Source organism: Nipponia nippon, unplaced genomic scaffold, assembly GCF_047370975.1.
Source record: "Nipponia nippon isolate SJK-2023a ecotype South Korea unplaced genomic scaffold, ASM4737097v1 scaffold_4, whole genome shotgun sequence".
Taxonomy (NCBI): Eukaryota; Metazoa; Chordata; class Aves; order Pelecaniformes; family Threskiornithidae; genus Nipponia; species Nipponia nippon.
In genome coordinates, this window is record NW_028262358.1 from 43,627,583 (window position 1) to 43,652,258 (window position 24,676).

Here is a 24,676-nt window from a genome sequence, read left to right on the forward strand (position 1 = left end):
CCCGCCCCCCCCCCCCAATGGGGTTTTGACTAAACAGCATTAAAGGAAATCCGATGTTCTCATGCATACATACATGCACAAATGAGGTTATGACTGTGCATGCTGGATGGCTACGATCACAATTTCCTCTTAGAAACCTTGGTTTCATGGCAGTCATGGCTTCTCCTTCATCTGCACTGCCAGATTTGAGCTTTTTGTGGCCTTGTAAAACAATATCTTTTCTTCCTTGCAATCACTGGAATATGTTTTGGGGTGGGGTTTTTTTGTTTCAGCAGGTATATAAGTACGCCGTTTTTTCTGCTCCAAAATGATGAATGTTCTTTTGCTTTTGTTTGGTTTCCTAAAATCTCCAGCTTATGATCGCTAACCAAATCACTCCTTAGAACACTTTTTATTGCAGCTGTCTCTGCTTCCATTTTGCTTTTGCTTCCTGACATTCCCTCCACCTATGTACAGTCTGCTCTTCGCATCTACTTGACCATTCACGTTACTCAACCTCACAATGAGGGTTTCACACATCTCTTCCAGAGAAGTTCTGGTATTGTCATGGAGGCTTTGTAGAATCTCTGTTGGAACACCAAGAAAGCCATAGGGTGATGAAGGTGAGAGAGACTCCAAACTTGTTCAGCTTCCAAAGAGCCACTGGAACCATAATTGCCAGTGCCTGGAAAATCCTGAATCTCCCTCGTAGGCATGCTTTTGTCTGCAGACAGCATTCAAGGATTGTGCCACTAGTTCTTGGAGGGGAAAAAAAAAAAAAAATCTGGCAAAATTTGGTTCAGTACAATTTTGAGAAGTCTCATTGGTAATGGGAAATCACAAGCTCATCTTGTTCTCACAGCAGTGGTGGCTCTGCTCCTGGTGCCAAGTTTTGTTTGTTTTTTTTTTTTTTAGCTTTTGTATGATAATAACTGTTAAGCTAAAACTAGCTAGGAGTTTTGATTTAGTGCAGCAGAGAGTATAATTTAAAAGCATTTAAATTACTGATTGGTGCTTTCTGTTGTTAGCTGTGGAATTATGTTCAGGAATTTTTCATCTGTGTCTTTGGGGACCTTTATTCGTGATTTCTTTGGGAAGTGGATTTTGCCTTATGATGTGTAGTAGAGATGAAGTGAACTTTCAGAGCTCATTCATTTATGTTGCATTTTTAACTTTGGTAGTTTTAACTTCACTAGCAAAGTAGCCCACTGAAAGTATGTAATAAATTGAAAATCTTGGCCTTCCAGAACAAAACTAACTGGTCTATGCCATGTATACCTGAACAGATGTATCTTCTGTGATTTGATTTAGTTAATACACCAACAGGGAATTTTTAGCATTTGTCTCATGGTGTATGCACATATATATATGTATTTATATATTTGTGTGTGTATATATGTGTGGCAACATTCATTTCTGAAGTAATTTCATTAAATCAGTGTGGTTGTGCTACAGTTGAATTTAGCTTGCTCTGAATTCTCTTTTGCCAGCTAATTAGGTAATAATACTGCAGTTTTACTTCTACAAGGAAGCATTTGAATAATTAAAATGCTATTTGATCCTTTTGCAGAGAGAAAGTAGCTTGGTTTATCTGAGTATTTTCTACTGAAAATTTCATGGAAATATGTAGATTATTAATACAGACTTTTGTGTTTGTGAGGTTAACTTAAATATTGGTGTGAATCAGACTTGGAGCAGCACTTATCTTTTCTTACCCAGTCTGTAATACATCCAAACGTATCTTTTCCACGTCTCAGTTTTTTAAGGTATTAGTGGTCTGCATTCATTGTGAATTTAGTAAGCAGCCCTAGTCTGTTCTGTATTGCACAGCGTGTGGAATTAGAATGGTGTAAGGGCTAATAATATTGTTTTGTAAAGCTATTTAAGATTAAAAGATCCTCCCCACCCCCCATTAACTTTTGTAATGTAGTCTGCCTCTTTAAGCTGGTTTGAGATAATTTTCAGAACACTGAGCAGCCCATAGCTGCCATTGACTGAGACTAGCAACATTTGTAGGTTCTTAGTGCTTCTGAAAATTGGTCCAAATATCTAAAACTGTATTCAAAATTAGCTTATTTTTTAAAACAGAGAACACCTGCTTGTGTATTTATATAATAATTAAATGCAAGTTTGACTTACATTTAGAAGACTTTTAGCATAATTGGCAAGGAATGACAAGGTCATAAATTAGCACAGGTTGCTTGATTTGCTAAATAACCTTGCATAAGGTTTTCTCTCTCTTTTTTTTTTTTTTTTTTTTTTTTCCTTCCTTCCCCCTAAAATCTGTTTTTGGTTGCAGTCACTTAAACACTTCAAGGTGTTGAGATAGAGATTATTTATTCTAATAAAGCAAGGATCTTTTGGGGAAGCAAGTTTCAAGAAGCAGTTGTAAAACTTGTAGGTTGAAAAATGGAATTTAGGGAACTTTATATTGAGAAGGATGAGTTTGAACTGAAAAAACGATATTTAAACAAAGGGACTGCATGAAGGAATCATAAAGATGAGTTTGAACAACTTCTGCTCGTACAGATTTTGATGGATTGTTTCTTTTTCTTTTAGTCAAGTCATTTTTGCACCTTACAGTCACTGGATTTTGTGTGTATGCTATATCCTACTTTGCTGATATTACTCGGACGTAGTGCAGTTTCACATATTTGGAGCCTGCTGTTTCCCAGTCTCTAATGCATCCACAATATTTATCAATATATGTGGTTTGGAACTGAAAAGCTTATGAAGTATCTCATATTAACTCTACAATTTTTTAAACCTTTCAAGAGATGACACGAATAAGGAAGAAGATGAAGATGAAGAAGAAGCAGAGGAGGAGGAAGAGGACGAGGAGGAGGAGGAAGAAGACAACAATAACAATGAGGAAGAAGAGTTTGAATGCTATCCACCAGGCATGAAAGTCCAAGTGCGGTATGGAAGAGGGAAAAATCAAAAAATGTATGAAGCTAGTATTAAAGATTCTGACATCGAAGGTGGAGAAGTCCTTTACTTGGTGCACTACTGTGGATGGAATGTGAGGTAACTTGAGTTTTAGTTAGTGATTACTTCTTGAATTACTTCTAAAATACACTTGTGTATTTTAAAAACTAAATGAATAGAGATCTGGAGTCCTAAACTTTCAGTATTGGTGTTCTGTGAAGGTCATTGTACTGTATGAAACCATTAGATTTTTAACACTATATAAATGCAGTACTTCAGTTACTTAGAAAATCATCTTAAAATGACTTGTTCAAAGAAGGCTTTCTTCATTCCCCATCTTATTGTTAGATCTCTCCATACAAGTGATAGCTCACTCTTTTACAAATTCCTCCTCTGGCTCTCTTAAGCCAATTTTGTCTCATACAATATTTGAATAGTGCACTTAGCTGAATCTGTGTACACACTCTTCTCAGTGAAGCAGAGAGTACACTAGCAGCATGATATTTAACAAGAGAAGTACAAGATTTTTAGTGGCAAATTAGTGTGCAGCAAATAATTGCATTTCATTCAGATCCGATTTTCTACCCCTCCCCACCCCCCTCCTTCCCCCGTGGCTGCCTCAAGCTTCCAAACAAGACTCTTCTTAGCCTAGTGGCTTCTTATGCTTTTCTTAATACATGCAGGAGTATATGCTTTTTATTGTCTTTAATATAGCATTAATAGAAACAAGTTGAAGTATTAATATATTTTTGCCATTTCAGACCACTTTTTTTGCCATTTAAAACTTGAAGCAACTTTGAAAACAGAGAAAACTAAAGCTTCTGAGTGGCTTTTAAGCCAATTACCAAGTCTCCTGCTTTTTTGCTCAGTTTCAATGTATCTGCTCATTGCCCTCAGCTGTCATCTTTTAAACTTGTATTACTGTGTTTATAGATCTTAAAAAACCAAAACAAACAAGTCTGAGGCAAATCTGCTGTACTTCTTATTTATTTATTTTTCCTCTTCTAGAAAATCTGAGGCTCTCATGACCTTCTTCTGTCATCTGGACTTTGATTACCATCCTACCTCTGACCAAGAGGGCAGGACAAATCTCATCTATTCAGTGCTAGCAAGATCTGCTAGCAAAGGTCACAATTACAGAAGCATGATACTTCTCTCCCTTGAATACACCTCTTTGCATCTAGGCCTGGTGATTTCCAGGACTACCTAAGCCATTGCTGAGGAGGAAGGTCTTGATATTGCCGGTTTTGATATCGGTCTTTTGTAGAATTTTGATCTACACATATATTGATCTACAGGAATGTGATCTTTCACATAAACTGTCTTCAGGCAACATTTGTAAGCATAGTGGGCTATGAAGTCAAGATACAAGGGGAGATGCAACCTGCTCAAGGTGGGATTTGGAATGTGACTAGTGTTTCAGTCATTATTGGGGAGGACTTGCCTTAGGAGTGTAAGTTGCTGAAATTTGCATCCTACTCGCTGAGGATTACTGTGTACCATTCAAAGAGGTTTCTTGCTTATGAACTCCAAAACAAGAGTTTAAATGTAAACATAGAAGTTATTTTCCTTTTTGAGTAAATATTATGCTATTATGCATGCTATGAGGTGAGATGATCAGAATTTTATTTGAGCAGTACCACTTTAAATCTGAAGAAATGAGAAGTCAGAAATGAGCCTTCACCTTGGAGATCCCAGCACCCTGGTTCTTAAAGGAGAAATCAAGATTCTGTTTTTTGAACTCTGCATTTTAAACAAATAGGAGGATTGGTATTAGAGGCGTTATTTCTGTGACTAGGATATATTTGATAAGAAAAGCATTTTTAGTAAACTTGCACTGATTTGAGAGGTGAGGGGAGTTGTTTGGTCTTTCTGGCAGCAGGACATGCTGAATATTCTTACCTGGGGTTTCAAAAGAGCCCTCTGAAAGGGGCTGGGAGAGTAGGATTCTTCACTTAAAAAGATGTCAGTGATTGAGATTTAGCTATGGGACTGTGTGCAGACTATGGGACTGTAACATTAGGTCATGGGATGTACTGAACTAGAATTTTCTAATCATCCGGGATTTTGTTAATTCTGTCATTCTCCTACCCCTTAAAGTCGACTTTCCTGTTTTCCCCTTTTGGTCAGTATGCCATTTAATGGCCTGTTCTTTAAACCCATGAGTTTGAGCAGGAATCCTAAACAATTACCTTGTGATAAGAAACATTAGTAACTTCAGTACCGGTCTGGGATTCAGAATAATAGCGTGTGCACGCAGGCGCGCATGCTTTGGAGTACTTGGAATGGAATTTGGTAAACTTGGTGTTCAGCTTTGTTAGTTTTGTTAAATGCTCTGGAACCAGTGACACTAACACTGTGGAACTTTTTCTTAAAAACAGTAAATAGAAAATACAGAAATGGAATATAGCTTAACAGCATTGTACAGCTGCAGTACTTTATGCTAAAGGATCTTGTTGTTAGCTCCTGAGATTCAGGTGATATGTGTTTCTGATAAAGGTAAAGAACTGTAGTGTTCAGTGGAGCCTGACTTGTAGTGAAAGGGAATGGTAAAAATCTCTACCCTGTTAGAGAAAACTGTTTGCATTATCATGTGTTAACCAGAAAAAGCTTATGAGAGAAACTGTATTTCTTCTAACAGGCCAGTCATGTTCTGAATTACATATGCTTTATATGGAATTAAAACTTCCCTGGGGCCTACAGTGCCAGTTCCTTCTGTCATCATTTTAATTTTCAGCTGCCAGCGCAAAGAAAAGTTCATTGTATAAGTGTTTGAGGTGAATTTCTTCTGCAGTATGTTCACAGTAATTAAAGACAGAGGGTGTACATTCAAAAATAGTTTAGATTGCTTTAACTTTGTGTGTTGTATGGTACAATATCACAAGACGTTATTGTTGAATGTTTCAAGTGTTTAAGACATATTATTTTCAACATTTCTTTCTTTCCTTCAGAAATCTGAATGTGAAAGTGCCAATTTCTGTCTTGGTTTTTTGAAGCATTAACAATATACAAATTTTGTACTTAACAGTCAACTACTGAAATTAAAGGAACATGTGTAGCCAAATTTCAGGTTCTAGAGCAGTATATGTCATGGGGAGGAGAATTATTAAAAAATAAATTTAAAAAAAAAAAAAAAATCAGAGTCCTCATCTAATATTCCAGTATTTGGTTATAAGACTCAACTCCACCTTTCTTTGACTGCAGCCAAAGAAAACATTTGACTCTTCCTTGTTAGCAGATACAGACAGTATACTGGAACTTTTCAGTGAATTTGCCAAGGCTTGCTAGTTCCTTGAGGTCACTTGTCTTCCTGAGAAAGTGGTACCTTTGCTAGTATAAATCTGGAGGCTAGAAAAGTACACTTTCTTCCTTGTTTCCCCTCTAGTACTTCTGTGGAGGATCGACTATGAAATCTCTGAGAATATGCTGTGGTTTATTTTAGCTTGGAATCAGTACATATGGACATAATAGAACCAGTATGTACTCTTATGCAAAGCACCAATTATTTTTTCTGCTATATAGCTATTCATTTCATTCTTCCTTTTTTCCTTCCTTCCTGTTCAAACCCACCTTTCTGGCAGGCACTCATTTTAACCAGTAAGGCAGAAAAGCTTCTCTGCTTACTGGCTCATCTTTGTCTTCATTTTGGTAAGGCAAAGGGGATGTTTCTTCTGAAGGTATTCCAGGTTTTCATATGAAACCTTATTTAAAATATAAGTAAGTAATCATTTCTTACTAAATCCCTCCTCTTGGTTCTCAAACAAGTCTGTGCAAACTCTTTTAGGAACACCTCCCCATCTTACCTCCTTCCTCTCCACACCCAGCTGCTCAATTTTAGAGAGTTGAGGTAAGCAGGCGTGGAAGACGGTACTGCGGTAAAACGATCCAGGTCTTCTGGAAGCACATACTTCTTGTAATGAGAGCCGAAGAACTTCTTTCATAACGTTTTTGGGTTTGTTTTTGTTTTGTGAACAGGCTGTCTAAAGCAAGATCAGTGATAAAGTTTTCCTGTTTTAATAAGGTGCAGTTCTATAAAGAAAGGCTCTAGTCTGAGTCCCACACACCATTCAGATGCAGGTTGGCATCTGGTGTGCTGTACAGCTTCCAGGGTGCTTCTCTGTCATGCAGTAGAGGAGAATGTAATTTAGGGTCAGGTTGTCAGCTGTGGCTTGGGATGTATCCCTTTTGCAGGATTTGTGTCAGCCTAGGGCCCAGTAGTCCCAGGTTTAGGCAAACCATATGCATCTGATGTGTGAGTAGTGAAAGGAGCTATGCCATGCAAAGGTGCGAAGTGTGGGCATCTGATTCCGTGGAGAAGATGCAAGATTTCTGTGATGCTAGGCCTCCTTGCAGGATCTGACTGCGCTTCCAGGTGCAGTCAGGAGTAGAGCAGGATATGCTCTGGCCAGGAACTGTGGCTGTCACACATAGGTTTTCAATTTGTGCTCCTTGAGATGAGGAGTCATGACCACTGCTTCTAATATGTAACATTTAAGACCCTGTGGTATCTACAGATATTCTCTTAAGATTCTGCATGTCCTCTCTCCTTCACTTCAGTATGCCCCCTGGTCTGTCAGCTGTCGCCCCAACAGGCACCGTGGTTACCTTGAATCACAGACAGCATGTGCAGTGCACAGACTTCGCATAGGGGGAAGATGGTTCTTTTATTGGAAATGCATAGAATGCATGAATACGAATTCTGTATTATAGCAACGTGGTTGAGGCAGAAAGGACACTGTCAGGATAACTGCTTTTCACCGTGTATTTGTCTAGTCCTAGTGCTGTTTCCCGCATGCATTTAGACCTAATGAAATACTCTTACATTTATGTGGGTTGCAAAGTCCATTTGGCAGTCTACTTAGCGGTATTCACTCTGGAAAGCACGTCTTTTTACTTTAAGAAAGATTACTTCAATAGGGTTTCCCCACAGTCTCATAGAATGTGGGATTTTTCCATACTGGAAAGTACTCTGCAGAGTTGTATTTCAGTTTTGGAGAGAAATCTGAGCCTGCTCACCTACATGTCACCTGGTAATAGTACAATTACACCTGTATCTGCAGCAGTATAGGTAATCTTGGTATGTTGTAGTCTGCATAGTCTGCTACTAGATTTTGTGATTTTTATTGTCACATGGAGGGGAAAAAAAACCCAAGAAATTGTTTTGGAAAACCATTTTTCAGAGACTACTGCTACTTCGTTTTTCACTGTATTATTATGTGAAATTTAAGTTAATAAAATACAGTAGTTAGTTTCTGGAATCTCTTGTGTAGATCTTAACGTAGAGTATATAGGAAAGCAAGTTGGAAACTTGCATATTTTTCTCTAATCCTTTTTAATTTATGACAATATTGTATATATAATTGGCAGTAGTTGCAAAGAAGCTGAATTGGGACTGTGTCAGCAGTTGTTGTATATATCAAAATGGTGATCAAGTAAGCCCAGCTGGTAGGCCAGCATGGTCTTGAGGGCATTGTGCTCGGCTCCATCTTGTACTAGTTCTCTGGGGGTGTGGTGGTTGGGTTTTTTTTTGGTTGGTTGGTTTGGTTTGTGGTTTGGTTTTTTTGGTTGTGTTTTGGGGTTGGTTCCCCCCCCCCCCCAAGTTGGTTTCTTCCCCTCTGAGTTCATGTACCTAGGGGGGTCAGAATCTGTGTGGCTGTATGTTGGGGCAAAAGTTAATACATACTAATTTTTAACTGACCTGTTTATTATTCAGAGGGTTCTTGAATTCATAGTTGAAATAGGAGAGCAGATTATGCTTATTGGGAGGGAGAAAAAAAAAAAGTTGTTTCAATTGATTCTTTTTAAGAATTTAAGAAATACAAAATGAAACTGGCAAGTACAGTACCATAGTTACAGTATATTCTTCCTAAGAATGTGCTTCTCTGGCCTTGGATTTGTATTTAACAGGTCCAGCCTTAGATAAGACGACTGTTGTTAATATAAAATAATAAAATAATATAATAAAAGTTGTTAATATGTTGGTGCTATTTAGTATGTTTTTGTCTAGTATCATTCTGATATAAAATGGAAACCTTTCGTGATTCGTAAGTGTTAGTCACTCCAAATATCACTTTGCAGACAGTCAGGCTTGAAAGAGTTTATTAACTGGTCACATTTTATGTAGTTGTAAGAATTTCTTTTATTGTTAAGGTTTTACAGTATATATACAAAGTATAACTCTTGGAGATCCATCCAGAATTATCCTTCTGGTAGTTTGTTTTACCTGTACACATGGATTTCCTGCTGTTCACTGCAGACTGGAAAAATACTAGCTTTCATTCTTACCCATCAGCGTAAGAAAACTTCGTCCTATATGTCCCAGCATATGAAGAATTGAACCTTAGCTGAAACTCCACATACTGAAAAGTATACAAATGACTTCTTTATTCAAATTCCAAATCAGTTTTGATATGTCTAATAATTTTCTTTCCTCCATTAATTTCTCTTATGATGCCATGATTATCTGCTTAAAACGATAAATGTGTACAATTTTTTTTGCTTTTAGGTATGATGAATGGATAAAGGCAGACAAGATAGTGAGACCAGCTGATAAAAATGTACCAAAAATTAAGCATCGAAAGAAAATAAAGGTAGTTTCTCTCCCTTTTTCTCCCTTGTTCCCCCCAACTTTGGATTGGCCTACAAATGCTTAACTGTAAAAGCGACTTCCTAGCTTTTTAAAAACTAGAACTTTTTTCATCAAGTTTTTGTTTCTTCACTTCGGGGTGGGGACAGGAAGCTTCTCTTTCCTTCTTACGTTTTTTTGTGAAATTTATGTACGCACTGATAGAAAACAAATGAGAAGGATCCATTTTATCATCAGTGGTGGGAGCCAACTCTGGGGCGTGAAATTTGGGAGCTCCCTCTGCTGATTCTGGAGAGCAAACCTGTGACTAGTCCACCTGTATGTGACTATGATTTTATTTCACAGCATTTCTTTCAAAGTTCATTCTTTTAAAACTGCTATTTAGGTTTAGGTTATGATATATTCCTTGGGCAGTGGGATGCAAGGAAGCTTTTCTTTCTGCCACAAATGTCAGCACTCCTCCTGCCCCCACCCCCAGCACTGTGGCACCTCTGGAACCTGAGTTTTGTTCTAGAGCTCCCTGCCGGTTGTGACAGAGCAGGGTGTCGCAGCCCTGCCCTGCCACTGCTGAGCCTGGCATCCCGCGGTGCCACTGCTCTTAGAGCGTTGGCTGTGTTTGCTTTCCCACTTGTTTAGGTGTTGACTAAGTTCCTGTCTTCAGTATAAACGTTCTTGGTATGGGCCGCAGAAAGGTATCTGTAAACTTTTAAACAAAGAGCAAAGCTTTCCTTTACAGGTTGAATGTTTAAGATAACTGTAAGCATTGCTTAATTGTAATCTATGTTAAGATGTATGCTCAAATGAGAAGAGTTTGTAATCTTTTCTTTCACATAGAATAAAACTGACAAAGAGAAGGAAGAGAAGTATTCTCCTAAAAACTGCAAATTGCGACGTTTGTCAAAACCACCCTTTCACACCAGCACGTCACCAGAGACTGGGTCCAAACTTGACAACGCTGAAGCCAAAAATTCTGAGCAAGCTCCAGTTAAATCAATAGAAATTACTTCTATCATTAATGGGCTACAAGGTATTGTACTTAAACGTTTCCTAATTCTGCAAATAGCCTTTAAACACTAGTAAATGACAATGCAGGACAACTGATGCAACTGTACACTTGAGTCTGTCTGGCTAATTATAACATCATCTTCAGAAGTAACCCTTGAACACAAGCAATGTTCGCAGTTTCTGAAAACGGGTATTGTGGATTCAGTGTATGTTAACAGTCTTAAGAATTACATCATTTGTCTTGCCACCTTTTTTTTGCTTCCTATATTATTTCTAAATTTTTAATTTTTGATATATGTAACTTTTAGGACCCATGGATTTTTAACTTTTTTTTCCCCCTGAAAAACGGAATTAATAAAGTTAGGTTTCCTATCAGCATGGCTGTTGTTCCTAACATTGTTTTCCCCTTCCCACACATCTACAGCAGCATTATAACAGCTAGTTGCTTCTCTTCATCCTTAGTTTAGTGCATGCCTCCAGAAAAAGAAATCGTACATGGTTTAGGTAGTTTGGGTGACCACCAGTTTTTGTGAAAGTTTTATGAATTTAACAGTCTTCCAGACTTACTCGAACTTGGATGACATTGGCCACTGGGTTCCAAACTTGTAGGTAAAATAACAGTCAACATAATCTATTAAGTTTTGTTTCCTTAGGAAATGAGAAACAAAAAAGCAATTAGCCGTGATGATAATGACACTATTATTAGTGCTATAATTAATCTGTAATTAACTTCTGATTACAAAAGCACAATTTGACATACACCCTCTAATATTTTGGAAAGCTAAATGTTTTCCATATTATGTAATTACTTTCCAGAAATGCTGCTAATTGTATACAATTCTTTTATCATTTAAGTCCATGTAGATTCATGCTGGGAATTAACCTTTTTTTTCTGTTACTTTTGGTTTTTTGGTTTTAAGTATGAAAGGCTCTAATGTTTTACTATTTCTTTTTACTCCAATTTTAGAGCTGTTTGCTCAAAACTTTTTTTTACAGGTTTTTTTTTCCTAAACCGGAATGATTAATGCAGTTGTATTCGGCTTTCCTTTGAAGGGCACAAATAGGTTGGGAGGAAAACTTGATGGACCTGATTTTTTGGTTGTTTTTTAAAATGTGTTCTTGGCTGTTATTCCAAATGGCAAATTTTGATACCTCTGATACTATAATAGTAGTGTAGTTTTGATCCTCTAAGGTATGAGAAAGGCAAGTGTCAGAAGTCCATTTTAAGTGATAGAGTTCTTGGAACTTTAGGCCAAAATGTCTACCATAACTGTTTTAATTAGAAAAAAGCAAACAACACTGAAAGGGTTGTGTAAAACTTGCTTTCAGATTGAGTCTTAGAGTAGAATTTAAATTCCTGCCTATCGTAAAACAAATAAACCAAGAAAACCACCTGAGTCAACATTTCTCAAGGTATTTTTGTCCTGTATACCTCTTCTCTCTGTTAGTGTGCTCTTCTCCAAGTTCATCGTATTTCAGTAAACCTTTTTTAAAAAAGTTTATTCAACTTTGATCATTTCAGTGAATTTTGTTGGCAGTACTGCTCTTCCTCTCTGTCATTAGTTACATTATCATCTTTAAAGAGGTGGTGAGTTTTAGTGAGGAATTGAGAATGAGAGATGGGAAGTAGGATGAGAAGAGTTAAACTAGGTATGCCAACAAAAATGAATGAGTTACAAGTCAAGGAGCTACCCGTATATTTGAGCCAATTCTTATTGTTTCTCCTTGTATCCATATCTTTTCCCATTGAATGGTCTTCTTGTTGATTCCATCCCCATTATATCTTTGTTCTTCTTTTCTCAGTTTCTTTGTTCCTGACCCTGAATTTTCTTACTGTTGTCCTACACTCTTATTGTTCATATATTTCTCCAAGTGCCTTTCACTGTTGCTTTCACTTCCTTTTTCCAGGCTGGTCATCAGGTTGGTTTGTTAGAGATTATCCAGTGTCTTTGTTGTTCTGTGCTTTTGGACTGTGGATTCTCCAGGGAAAATACTGTCTCTCTTCTGGGCTTTGGAAAAAGGGCAGATAATGGTAGTATTTGTAACCCATAAGAAATATTTAGAGGTTTTATGTTAAGCACATCTTTCAATTTCTGTTTTGGTTACTTATGCAGAAGTTTGTATTTTATGGATTGATGCACTCTATGCTTTCTCCACCTCTTCAGAAATTCCTGGAGATGTACAGTATAATACAGAATTTTCCTGGTTCCTAATCTAGTCATTATACCTTGTAATAGAACAGGAAATAAATTTTTGAAGTCTTCAGGAGGTACCTTTTAACATACATACTACTAGAGATCCCTCTAGCATGTGTTCATATCTGTACAGTTTTCTTTAGTTGTTTTTTTTGAAGAATTCTTTGTGACCAAAATCAAGACAAACTTTTCTTGTTTTGTTTTGTTTTGTTTTGTTTTGTTTTGATTTATTTTTAATTAGCTTCTGAAAGTTCTGATGATAGTGAGCAGGAAGATGACCAAAGTGCCCCGAATGTACATGCTGATGGCAAAGAGGAATCTCAACATGAAGCTGTAAGCCAAGATAAAAATGAACTCTGTCTAAAAGAAGAACAGAGTGGTTCATCCCTCCCAGAAGAAACTAAAGCTCTGACAGATGTAGTAGTGCCCAAGTCGGGATCCAAGTCTCCTGAAAGATTGCGAAAAGAGGTGGAAGAGTTATCTGAAGATACTGACTCCGATGGAGAAGATGAAGCCACAAAGAAGAGAAAGGATGTAAAAAAGGAGGTAGTGGATAAAACAGCAAAACCACAGGTAAAACGTGGTAAACGAAGATACTGTGTTGCAGAGGAATCTTTAAAGACTGTGTCGCCTAATAGAAAGGATGAGAAGACCAAAAACAAAGACTCCCTTAGTTTAGAAAACACCAGTAACAGCTCCTCAGATGAAGATGAGGAAGACAAATCTAAACTGAAAATCACTCCAACTAAAAAGTACAATGGGCTAGAGGAGAAAAGGAAGTCTTTACGGACAAGTACTTTCTACTCAGGATTTTCTGAAGTGGGAGAGAAAAGAATAAAGCTTCTAAATAACTCTGATGAAAGACTTCAAAATACCAGGGCGAAGGATCGAAAAGATGTCTGGTCAAGTATTCAGGGGCAATGGCCGAAGAAAACGCTGAAGGAACTGTTCTCAGACTCTGACACTGAAGCTGCTGCCTCCCCTCCGCACGCTGCTCCTGAGGATGCTGCAGCAGAGGAGCAGCTTCAGACTCTTGCAGAAGAAGACATTTCTTTGCCTAGCTCTGAACTTGAAAAATCTTTGCCAGCTAGTGTGGACGTTAAACCTGTTGAGGAGAAACCAGCTGAAGTGGGTGAAAAGAAAGTCGAATTTCCAAGCAGTGGCAGTAATTCAGTGCTAAATACTCCTCCTACAACTCCTGAATCGCCTTCATCTGTAACTGTAACGGAGTCCAGTAGGCATCAGTCCAGCGTCACTGTCTCTGAGACGCTGCCACCAAATCAAGAAGAGATACAAAGCATTAAAAGTGAAACAGATAGCACAATAGAGGTGGACAGTGTTGCAGGGGAGCTGCAAGACCTCCAGTCCGAGGGAAATATTTCTCCAACAGGTTTTGATGCCAGCGTCAGCTCCAGTAGTAGTAATCAACCAGAGCCAGAGCATACTGAAAAAGGTAAAGGGTAAACAGAGCTGTCTTCAACGTAACCAGCTCTCGTTTTAGCATTGCTGATCTGTTTTCATTCTGTTATGGTTACACTGCTGGAAAGTTAGTTGTTGGAGGAAGTAGTACCCTGCTGTCTACTTCAGATGTGTGGAAATAGCATAATCATCCAGTGAATAAAATATAATCTGCCAGGAAGTTTCTTGGCCTTTCATTAGGAATTGTGATGGCTTCAATGAGGAATAAAGTATATAAAGTATATAACAATAAAGTTTATACCGGACCTGGCAAGAAAAGCCCAGAGCAAACTGTAATACACTGTATAAGAAATATTTATTGTAGCCAGATGGGTACATTTTGAGTACCTTGATTACAAGTAGAAGACACTGTTTCCTACATAAAATTTTGATTCTCTGTAAGCTGTTTATTTGCGGGGAGAAGTGCCAATTATTGCATGCTTAGGCAACTATTTCAAACTTGTGTCTTGTGAAATTAATGTTTTTAAAAAAATACAAGTCAAGCTGATAACAAACATTGACCTTATTAGCTGTGTTTCACTTTCAGATGTGTTTTTGCAGATTGAAGTTCCTATCCTGAGACCACTAGAGAGTAGGGGATAATAAACACTGCCAACACTTGTGCACGTGATGTCAGTGTACTGTTGCCTGCTTTTTAACTGTTTGCAAGGCTGGATCCAAAAGGGTTTTTGTGGCTCTTTTACAGTTCTATCCAAAGTAGAGCTACTTTCACTGTGTTGAAGTGCCTAAAAATTTTTTAATACAAAGGAAAAAAAAATACGTGTCTGAATATGATCCTGAGATGACAGAAGTGGTTTCTTCATCTCAACAGGTTCCAGTTAATAATTAACTGAATTGTCTCAAAATGCCCTTAAGGTGTGTTACCTTATTTGAAAGAATGCAACAAAATGTGTTTCCTTAAACAAAGGAGGGAGTTTGGAAGAGCTGAATATGTAGCCCTCAATAAATACGCCTGTATTCCTTTGTTAATTATAGCTATGTAGGTTTAGAACTTAATTTGTTTGCTTTTTTATATAAAAGGAAATCATTGCCACATGAAAAAAAAGTTGTACACTAATGCACAATATTACTTTTACATGCATTAGACTTCAACTGATTTTGTCAGCATACTGTCTGTTTCAAAAAATTGGGTTTCTTAATTTAAATAGCTTTATTACAGGAGTAATTTTTAATCTGTAAGTTAGGTGGTTGTGGAACAACGTTTGAACAACTCCTAAAATTTGCTCTTTTAACAGGTGTACTAGAATTCCTTTATCTTCCTTTTCTACTTTTTCCCCTTGTAGTCACAAATACCAGTAGACTTTTTCCTTTGTTTTTTTTGTTTGCCTTCTTTTTTTTGTTGCCTTGTTTTTTAACATTATTTAAGATTTTAAAAAATGTTTTCAATTAATGTAATTACTGATCACAAGTGATAGTTCCAGTTTTCCTCACAGCTTCCAAGTGCGACAGGCTTTTTTGAACATTTTTCAGTTCCAGTAGTTTTTGATAAGTTTTTCAAATAAATGTATTCTTATTTAATTTACAGTATGTTGTGGTTTAGCCCCAGCCAGCAACTAAGCACCGCACAGCTGCTCGCTCACACACACACACACACATGTCCCTGGTGGGATGGGGGAGAGAATCAGAAGAGTAAAAGTGAGAACACTCATGGGTTGAGATAAGAACAGTTTAATTATTGAAATAAAATAATATTATAATAATATAATAATAAATTGTAATGAAAAGGAAAATAACAAAAAGAGAGAGAAATAAAACCCAAGAAAGACAAGTGATGCAAATGAAAAACAATTGCTTACCGCCAACTGACTGATGCCCAGCCAGTCCCCAAGCAGCGGCCCTGCCCCAGCCAACTCCGCCCCCCACCCCCCGTTTATATGCTGAGCATGACGTCATACGGTATGCAATAGCCCTTTGGCCAGTCTGGGTCAGCTGTCCTGGCTGTGCCCCCTCCCAGCTTCTTGTGCACCTCCAGCCTTCTCATTGGCAGGCCAGTATGAGAAGCTGAAAAGTCTATGACTGCTTAGCAACAACTAAAACATCAGTGTGTTATCAACATTAGCCTCATCCTAAATCCAAAACATGGTACTATACCAGCTACTAGGAAGAAAATTAACTCTATCCCACCTGAAATCAGGACACAGTATTAAAAAAAATAACAATCTATGTGGTTCAAGAGCAATTCTGATGATGCATACAGGAAAGTTACTTGCAGTCATCTTACATGTGCACTCTAACCAGCAAACTTTGTCTGCCTTCCATCATCCTTCACCTCCTCTTGTCAATATAAGTAGAAAGCTGAGTTGTGTTAAGGATAGGCAGGAACAGTCGCATTGTTGTCTACAAACTTAAGCTCTGAAGTGGGTTTTTTTGAGACTTTGAGAAAAACACACAGAAGTAAGTGCAAGTATTTATTTAATTTCTGTTTCTTTTTCTTTTTTTTCCTCCTTCAATTATAGTCTGTACAGGCCAAAAAAGACTTAAAGATGCTCAGGGAGGAGGCAGCTCCTCAAAAAAGCAGAAAAGAAGCCACAAAACATCTGTGAACAACAAAAAGAAGAGTAAAACTAGTAAGTGCAGCAGCTCAGTGTGAAATGAAATGCGTGAAAGTACTGTGTCATTTGTTTGAACAATTGTAGGAGATGAAGTCTGGAAATAAAAGATGTATTAGGACGAAGTGTTCTCATCAGGGAATTCTTAATACTGTTTAAATGAAGAAACTACTCTTGCTGAATGCCAGAGTGTTTTTAAATGTCTTGTGTTATTTCTGGGCCTATTTCTAAGAGGTCCTTAATAGTGTGTAATTCAGGAAGACGAAGAAGAGTGAGTATTTCACACTTGGTAGAACTGGGACAGGAGTCTCTGTGGCATGATAGCTGGATGAAATGATACTTTGTATTTTCTGCAAGATGAGTTTTTTATAGGTTAATATATCTTCCAGTAGCAAATATGAGAATAATTCCAGAAAAATATAGGCTCTGTTTTCTTCCTGTATCATCTGTTACATTGTCAGTAAATAATGCAGCTTTTGCAACTTTTTTGTACTTACAGAAGCTAATTGGAATAGAAACCACAGTACTGGGGAAGAGAAGCTTAATAAAAGCAGAGGTGTATTAGAGAGACATATGCACACATGTTCAGGAGACAGCAAGATCAATTACTGCCTCATCTCGCTGTTAATAAAAAATACCAGGGAACGGTCAGCTGGAGAGTGAAGCCAGAAGGATAGCTGTAAAAAATACAGTTAAAGCAAGGATAGAAAGCATATGCTATGCCTTTTCCCTCTCTCTTCCTCGCCCCCGTCCCCTTTTCTTTCTTTTAACAGCTTTTACTAAAAGTCTGTACTTTCTGGTCTGGTATTTGCTTTCACCCCACCCGTCCTTCATGTTCATTGATCTCCTCTTCACATTCTCTCATCCTTTTTCATTCCATTTCACTAATCTCCTCCTTCCATAATCCTTATTCCTTCCTTCACCCCAGGAATTAAAGTAACAAAACAAACTGAATTTGCAGAACTGATACACCATTTTTAGCCTTGCCATTGTTCCCTTGATTTGGTGAATTTATCCCTTTTTCTCAACCTGTGTCTTTGTTCAGGATGCAAGCACTTCAAAGCTAGAACTGTTTCTTCTACCGTGTACAGTCCTTGGTGTGTATGCACTCTTTTTGTTAGACTTCAGGCACTGCTGTGTGTTATAAGGGCAATAAATAGATAAAATGTGGAGTCAGTAGTGAGCAAAAAATGCTTTTTGCAAAATTCAGGTATACCAGTTAAAGCTGCTTTGGTAGCAGCCTCAACTCTTGCCTTTGCATTAAGCCAGCAGACAACGGCAGCTCTGCAGCCAGCAGAGTTCTTTCATACCGCATGTATCTTGGTGTTCGGTTTCTCCAGTGTAGATCACCAGATCGTAAAGACCAGAAGCAAAAGAGAATTTCAGGGTTCATTTTGTCAACACCTAGGGCAGGTACAACTGAGGCGTAAGTTTCTCTTGATAAATATTAATTGAACATGTTTTTGAAAACAACTCTAATGATGGAGATTCTGCAGCTTCCCTAGGTATTTTATTCCAGTGCTTCACTAGACTTCTCTTGAATTACAATCTCTTGCCCCTGCTTCCACCCCAGTTTTATTTTTGTAATGCTAAACAAGTTTCATCCTTTCAATCATTACTCATAAATCATGTCTTTCAGACAGATGATTTTGTTACTCTCTCTTGGGTGGTTTGATTAGAAAACTGCATTCAGTTCAGCCTGTTGCTTTATAGTTAAAGCTGTTTCAGTGAAGTTCTTCTATTTTGGGTAAGCTGAAGATGTTTTTCTGGAATTAAAGAATTTGATCATCATGTCTGAGGATTTTTGTAGATGATGTCACGCAAATTCAGGTTCTTGTTAGTCATTTTAGCACAGAAACCCCAAAATAAAGGTGACATAAGGCTAAGAAAAAGGCCAGTTGTTTACTCTCATTTCTGCTACACGTGTCCTAGGAGTGCATTGAAAAGCTTGTCTGTAACTAGTACCTCTAAAACAGGATAGAGGTTTGTATGTATCGAATGTTGTATTAGAAATTAGTATTAAAAGAAGATAAACAGGAGATAGGACATAACAATCAGTCTTGCTAACTGTTTTGGAAAAAGTGTAGCCCCATAAGCACCTACATTGACACATGGACTGCTTACTTGCCTTTTTTTCTAATGTAGGCCATTTTTTTGTGTATACGGTTCTAAATCAACAAGTGTGATGCTCTCTTGAACTGTTCAGAGTAGAGTGCACCTTCCCTGTATGGACCTTGAGCAGTTGGATTGTATTCCAGAATCTTAGAAGTGTGTCCCTACCCCACCCCCTTACATTCTTGCATACACACTTTCAGCAATATACTTACCAGTATTCAGGATGGGTTGTGGAGCCACAGTCTGGTACTTTTATCCACCCTCTAGCTCTGTTTGGTTCCCATAGGTCCACATGATAGCTATGAATCTACCTGCACAGCAACTAACGGGACGGTGTTTACAGTGCAAGGTTTCCCTTTCACAGCATGCCAGAATTAGAAGGGCCCCATTACATACGTGCCTTGTGGTCCTGTCTTCAGGCACTAGTGATGCGAAGAGCTGTGTGCCAAGCTTCTATACTGGGATGGATTATATCATTTCAGAGGAAAAAGATTTTGGTCAAATAAACTCCTGTTCTGTGAAAATCAGCACAGGGGTAGCTTCTGATAAGCTTCGGTTTGGGTAAGAAGTTTGCTTTGTTTTGTAACAGTATACCTTCTTATTTCTTCAGCAAACAGCAGTGACAGTGAAGAACTATCTGCTGGTGAAAGTGTGTCCAAGTCTCAGTCAGCAAAATCGGTTTCTACTGGCATGAAATCTCACCAAACCAAATCACCCGCAAGAACGCAATCTCCGGGAAAATGTGGGAAAAATGGAGAGAAGGAGTCTGATCTCAAAGAACAAAATAATCGTCTGCCCAAAGTTTACAAATGGAGTTTTCAAATGTGTAAGTATTTTCTTCAAAACGCGCCTAGTGTGGTCTTGCAGTATAGTATAAGAAGGCTTTTTGAATTTTGTGTATTTTGTTTTTTTCCCCTAAAATTGTTCCATCCTCAGTTTGCTTAATTTTGTGATAAATCCTGATTTATCCTGCAGTGCAGGAAACTGCCTATATTGCACTCTTCCAATACTGTTTTTAGATATGGCTCCTGCACTGACTTGCTGTTCTTGCCATCCTGTGCAGGCCTGTCATTCTGGCATGAATGTTATCCGCTCTATGTGCTTCATGTGCTTCTTGTGTTGATATTTTCTTGCTGTTTTACTCCTCATTCTCTACTTATTGTTCAGAGACTTACATGATTGATTTGTAACTTCTTCCCCTTCCATTTTGCCTTAGTGAACCAGGACATGTTTACTCTAGTAATAAGAACTTCCAGTGTGGTGTTGTTGGTTAGAGGGGTGAGCAGTCTTGACAGGATCATGCATTTGCCTTTCTGAAAAACAGTTCAGTAGCTTATTAATGCCTTGATATTAATGCAGCTTCTTAATTGCCTCTGTGTGTGTGTATGCTATTGCAGCGGGGAGAAAAGAGAAGTAAGATAAAATATTAGGTGATTGAAGCCTTCTTCATCAATATAACAGTAAGCAAACAATTCAAAGTAATTATTTAAAAATAAACGCTTGCTATGTTTAGCCCTCTCTCTCTTACAGCATCTGGGTATTTAATTGCCTAGTCAGCCATAAATTGTTGGCCTTAGTACCGACCATGGATGTATAGCATTGCATGAGTAGCTTTCTCTTTGCTTTTAAAGGTCAAATTGAAACTGTGTGGCGTGACTGATTTAAGTCACTTCTTAAAGTAATCCATAGTATCTCATTCAGTATTCACAGATGACCTTAGTGTATGTCAAGTTCCTGAAGTTCTTGGAGCATTATGCTGTTGCGCTTTTCTGCGCTCTGTCCCAGGCCGTGTGAAGGCAGCTGTTCCTCGTGTGAGGTGGGAACAGGAAAGAGCTGGCACAGCACACTCTGCAGACACATGTGCTGATTTTTTTTTTGCCAGCAGTGTTCTTTTATGCCCAGAGAATTCTCCGCTTAAGGCAGCTGTTTCTGTGGTGAGAGAATCTGACCCTGCATTTTTTTTCTCGTCAGGCCTGAATCTCGGTGTTACTCCGGTTTAAAAGTAATTTTCTCCTAGTACTTCTTCACAGTTCAGTTACATTCTGCTGCTCTTCAGGACTGTGTCATGTAATAGGTCTTTATTGTCACTTACCACCCTGCTGAGATTCACTGGGCAGGTTTCCTGTGCAACACATTTAAAGAGCTTTTGCTACTTCCTTTCTTTCTACCTTGGCTACATCACACGTTCTAAATTTGCTTGGCAGAATTTGGACTCTGGAGTGCTATTTAACACATATCCTGCTCTTGCAAAGGTCTAAGACACTTGCAGTATCTCTGAGCTTTCCTCGTCTTCCCACAGCCTAATATAGTTGTGGCTTTTGGTCCTTTGGCGCTACCTTCATTGTAGGTTGGTGAAGTGCATTCTGCACCCCACGGTAGTTTAAATGATTCTTTTAATGTCTTCGAATGGAGTTTCTCCCGTGTGGCTTACCTGTGGCTGAAAGGGGCTGAACCGAGATAGTTCCTCCTGCCTGTGCCCCCCACAGCTGTGTGCCGCGCTGTGGAGAGCTCCCAGCTGGAAACAGCCAGAGGGGCAGCTCCTCTGCTGGCCGTCTCCATCGACATCCCCGTGTTGGGATGCCAGTGAGGAGGTCCTGTATAGTTACACCTTATGGCCCATATGCCATGGACTCTATTAGAACCACCCCATAGCTATTCACATTCCTGTTGTAACCTGCTTGTTTTGTAACAACCAAGACAAGTCGGGCAAGACTGACCTTCCTGGTGTATTAGGCCAAACTGAGCTCTAGCAAGGACTCAGAACAACAGGCTCAAAGCTGGTTTTGGCTCCTATGTTTTCAGCAGTTGTCTTAATTTGATTTTTTTTTTTTCTTTTCCTTCCTGTGGGGAGGGGAATGCATGCATTTTCTTCCTCTCCCACTTCCTTAAAAAATAGTGTATCCATGGTGGTATCTTTTAAAAAATAATAAAAAATGAACAAAGTTTGTGATTATAAACAGCAGCTGCTGTTGCTGTGTTTCTTGGCTTTGCTGTCTGCTACCTCAAAGCACATCACTAAGATTTGAGTACTTCCCACTTCTTTGGAAATGCCGCAATACAATAATTAACAGAGATTGTTTAACTTGCAGCTGACTTGGAAAATTTGACTAGCGCCGAGCGCATAACAGTTCTCCAAGAAAAATTGCAGGAAATCAGGAAACATTACCTGTCCTTGAAATCTGAGGTGGCTTCCATTGACCGAAGAAGAAAGCGCTTAAAGAAAAAAGAGCGGGAAAGTAAGTGCTGGGAACTAAGTTCTACTTTTTCTTAAATTGCATGTCATGTTATTAAGATGTTAACAAGAACTGAATAATTTTTAGTCAGATATGTGCCATTAGGAGTGTGGTTTCGTTTGTTTTTCTAAAAACACTGTATACAGTTATCTTATGATCTTTAGAAGGCACAGTTCAGATATCCAGTGACTATATAAGGGGAAAAACGTAAAAAAGGCATGCAATCTATTTAATTCTGTTTAGGCAGAACTACTTTATACAGAAAAATAAACTTTTCTAAGCAGTGAACAAAGTATCTAAGGTTATTAATAACATAACTTTTCTTCAAGTTACACAATAATTTACTATAGTACTGCTTGTGTGTCTAGTTAGTGCTTTCCCCTTAGGCTAAGTGATCTATGTTAGGAGTTTAAGGGAGACCATCAATTAAATCTCTCACTTCTCTGAAGCTGCTTTACCTGTTGCAGTAGGGAATGTTCTAGTATGCCTGCTTCTAGCAGCAGTAAAAGGATTATTTTCTCCATGTCTTGTTTATGTGCACATTTAAGAGTTCACGGAGCGTAAGAAGAAAGACTGAAATGCCACAGTAGACTCTGCTTGCAGGTCAGGAACGAGCTCTGGCATCCTCTGGCTGGGCCCCGTGATCTGGGTGGTCAATGAACCAGGGCTGCAAGGGGCCATGCCATGCTGTCTTTCTTTTTAATTACTAGGCATTAGTTGGTGGAGTCAGTATATACCAATGCTTGTTGTTGAATGGGAAAACATTTTTATTGCTTAATTTGTAAATTTTTATAACCTGTGTTTTCCCCTTCCTGTGCAGGTGCTGCTACTACATCATCTTCCTCCTCATCACCTTCCTCTAGTTCCATTACGGCTGCAGTTATGTTAACTTTAGCAGAACCATCTATGTCAAGTTCATCACAGAACGGAATGTCAGTTGAGTGCAGGTGACAGCAGGACTTGCCAAAGCACTTTGCACTTAATGGCTGCTGAGGGCCACTCTTTTTCTTTTTCTTTTTTTTTTTTTTTTTTTTTATACTGCACAGTGGCACAAAATTCAGACAAGCACTATTTTGTATTTAAAGTTGTTTCTTGACAAGCTAACTTTGCACTTAAGTGCACTTTTACAAAGAAAAAGTACAACAAACTGCTTTTCCTCAAGCAATAATTGTTTCCAACTTGTCTGGGAATTGTAAGTCTAGTGACTCAAAGGCCTTCCACTGTGGCAAATGGAGGCTGTTCACTGCCTGTAGAGACAGTACAATAAGCATATAGTTGTTGGGTTGATCTAAATAAATGTGGTAAGGCTTACTGTATTCCCTGGTATTTTGTTAAAGCTGGAACATTTGATATTTTTCCATTTATTTATGACAAATATTGAACCTATTTTCATTTGTACAAGCTAATTGTTTTTTAACTGCTAAGTCACCTTATAGTGGCTTTAATTGTATACGTCAAGCACATGTATTCAATTCAAAACCTGCAGTTAGTAGGATGTTTGACATCAGTCCTGATAACCAAATACGAGGATTCCTTTAAAAAACAAAAAAAGACTGACTAATGTTTACAGGTTTGAATTAGGCTTAAATAGGTTACTCTGGGTTTTAAGAACCCATTAATTGGAATGAAACTACTGTACTTTGCCATTTTTCTATAAAACAGTATTTTTTTTTTAATTTTGATAAAATACATTATGAAAAAGGAAGAAAATGGCTAACAAACTGTATTAAATCTTAATGTATAAAGATTGTATTTAGCCAGTTTAAAGTGTATATTTATTCATAATGGATTATAACAGTTATATTTTTGTGTTTTCTTGTAAATGTTTCTTTTCCCTTAAAGCAACAAATATTTCATTTGTAATGCTTATTTTATTACGAGCTTCAAGGAGAGGACTTCAAGACGGAGTAAGGTGCGAGGTTATAATTTGTGGTTGCTGATATGAACACTGCCACAAAAGGGTAGTTGTTTTTAAAATAAATAGCTAGCTGAGTGGTAGACATTTAATTTTTTAAAATGCCTTGTACAAATTCCAAAACCAACTTCAAACTGTTTTCACTTGTATTGATTTTATGTTGTATGGATCCCAAGCTCTCTCCTGTTAATTATATACCTTTGTAAGACATTTGTATATTGCGGAAGTGTTCATTCAAGCTATTTAATACCTGGCACTGTTAATACACAGTACTTTATTGTACAGATTGTTTTACTGTTTTAATTGTAGTTCTGTGTACTTCTTTTGCCTGGGGAAATAGGGGCTGGCATGTTTTTCTTTGTTTTCTGGCAATACAACATGTAAGAATTCAAAGCATTTTGTTTGTAGATGCTAGAGTGTCAGAATCCTTTACATTTGACTTTTCTAAGAAAAGCATTTTCAGTCTTCGTAGTGTGTGCTTAAGGTTAACTGATTTTATTGAAAATGGTTTCAAAGTATTCAGAATTGTACAGGACTGTAAAAATTTGTTGACAAACATTGAAGGAAAAGCTTATAGAAAAAAGCTATAAAATATATATTAGGTTCTGCAGAAAATGGAGAATTATGTAATATATTGTACAAATGTAAGCAAAGGCCTCTGAAATAAAATGCCATAGTTTGTGAATCCCTGA

General features: G+C 37.9%; 1 protein-coding gene across 2 annotated transcripts in view; it reads left to right on the forward strand.

Moving 5' to 3' along the window:
* The window catches only part of ARID4B (AT-rich interaction domain 4B), a 94,991-nt gene extending 70,315 nt beyond the window's left edge, over positions 1 to 24,676 (forward strand). Inside the window, exons 17-24 of one of the 2 annotated variants that reach the window (XM_087774752.1) lie at positions 2,755 to 3,006; positions 9,413 to 9,497; positions 10,328 to 10,520; positions 12,935 to 14,146; positions 16,629 to 16,739; positions 19,447 to 19,662; positions 21,926 to 22,072; positions 22,890 to 24,676. In XM_087774752.1, coding sequence (XP_087630878.1) covers positions 2,755 to 3,006; positions 9,413 to 9,497; positions 10,328 to 10,520; positions 12,935 to 14,146; positions 16,629 to 16,739; positions 19,447 to 19,662; positions 21,926 to 22,072; positions 22,890 to 23,020 — 2,347 coding nt within the window. In that variant the 3' untranslated portion in view covers positions 23,021 to 24,676. The remainder of the gene's footprint in view (positions 1 to 2,754; positions 3,007 to 9,412; positions 9,498 to 10,327; positions 10,521 to 12,934; positions 14,147 to 16,628; positions 16,740 to 19,446; positions 19,663 to 21,925; positions 22,073 to 22,889) is intronic. The other variant, XM_087774753.1, reaches the window with a different exon arrangement.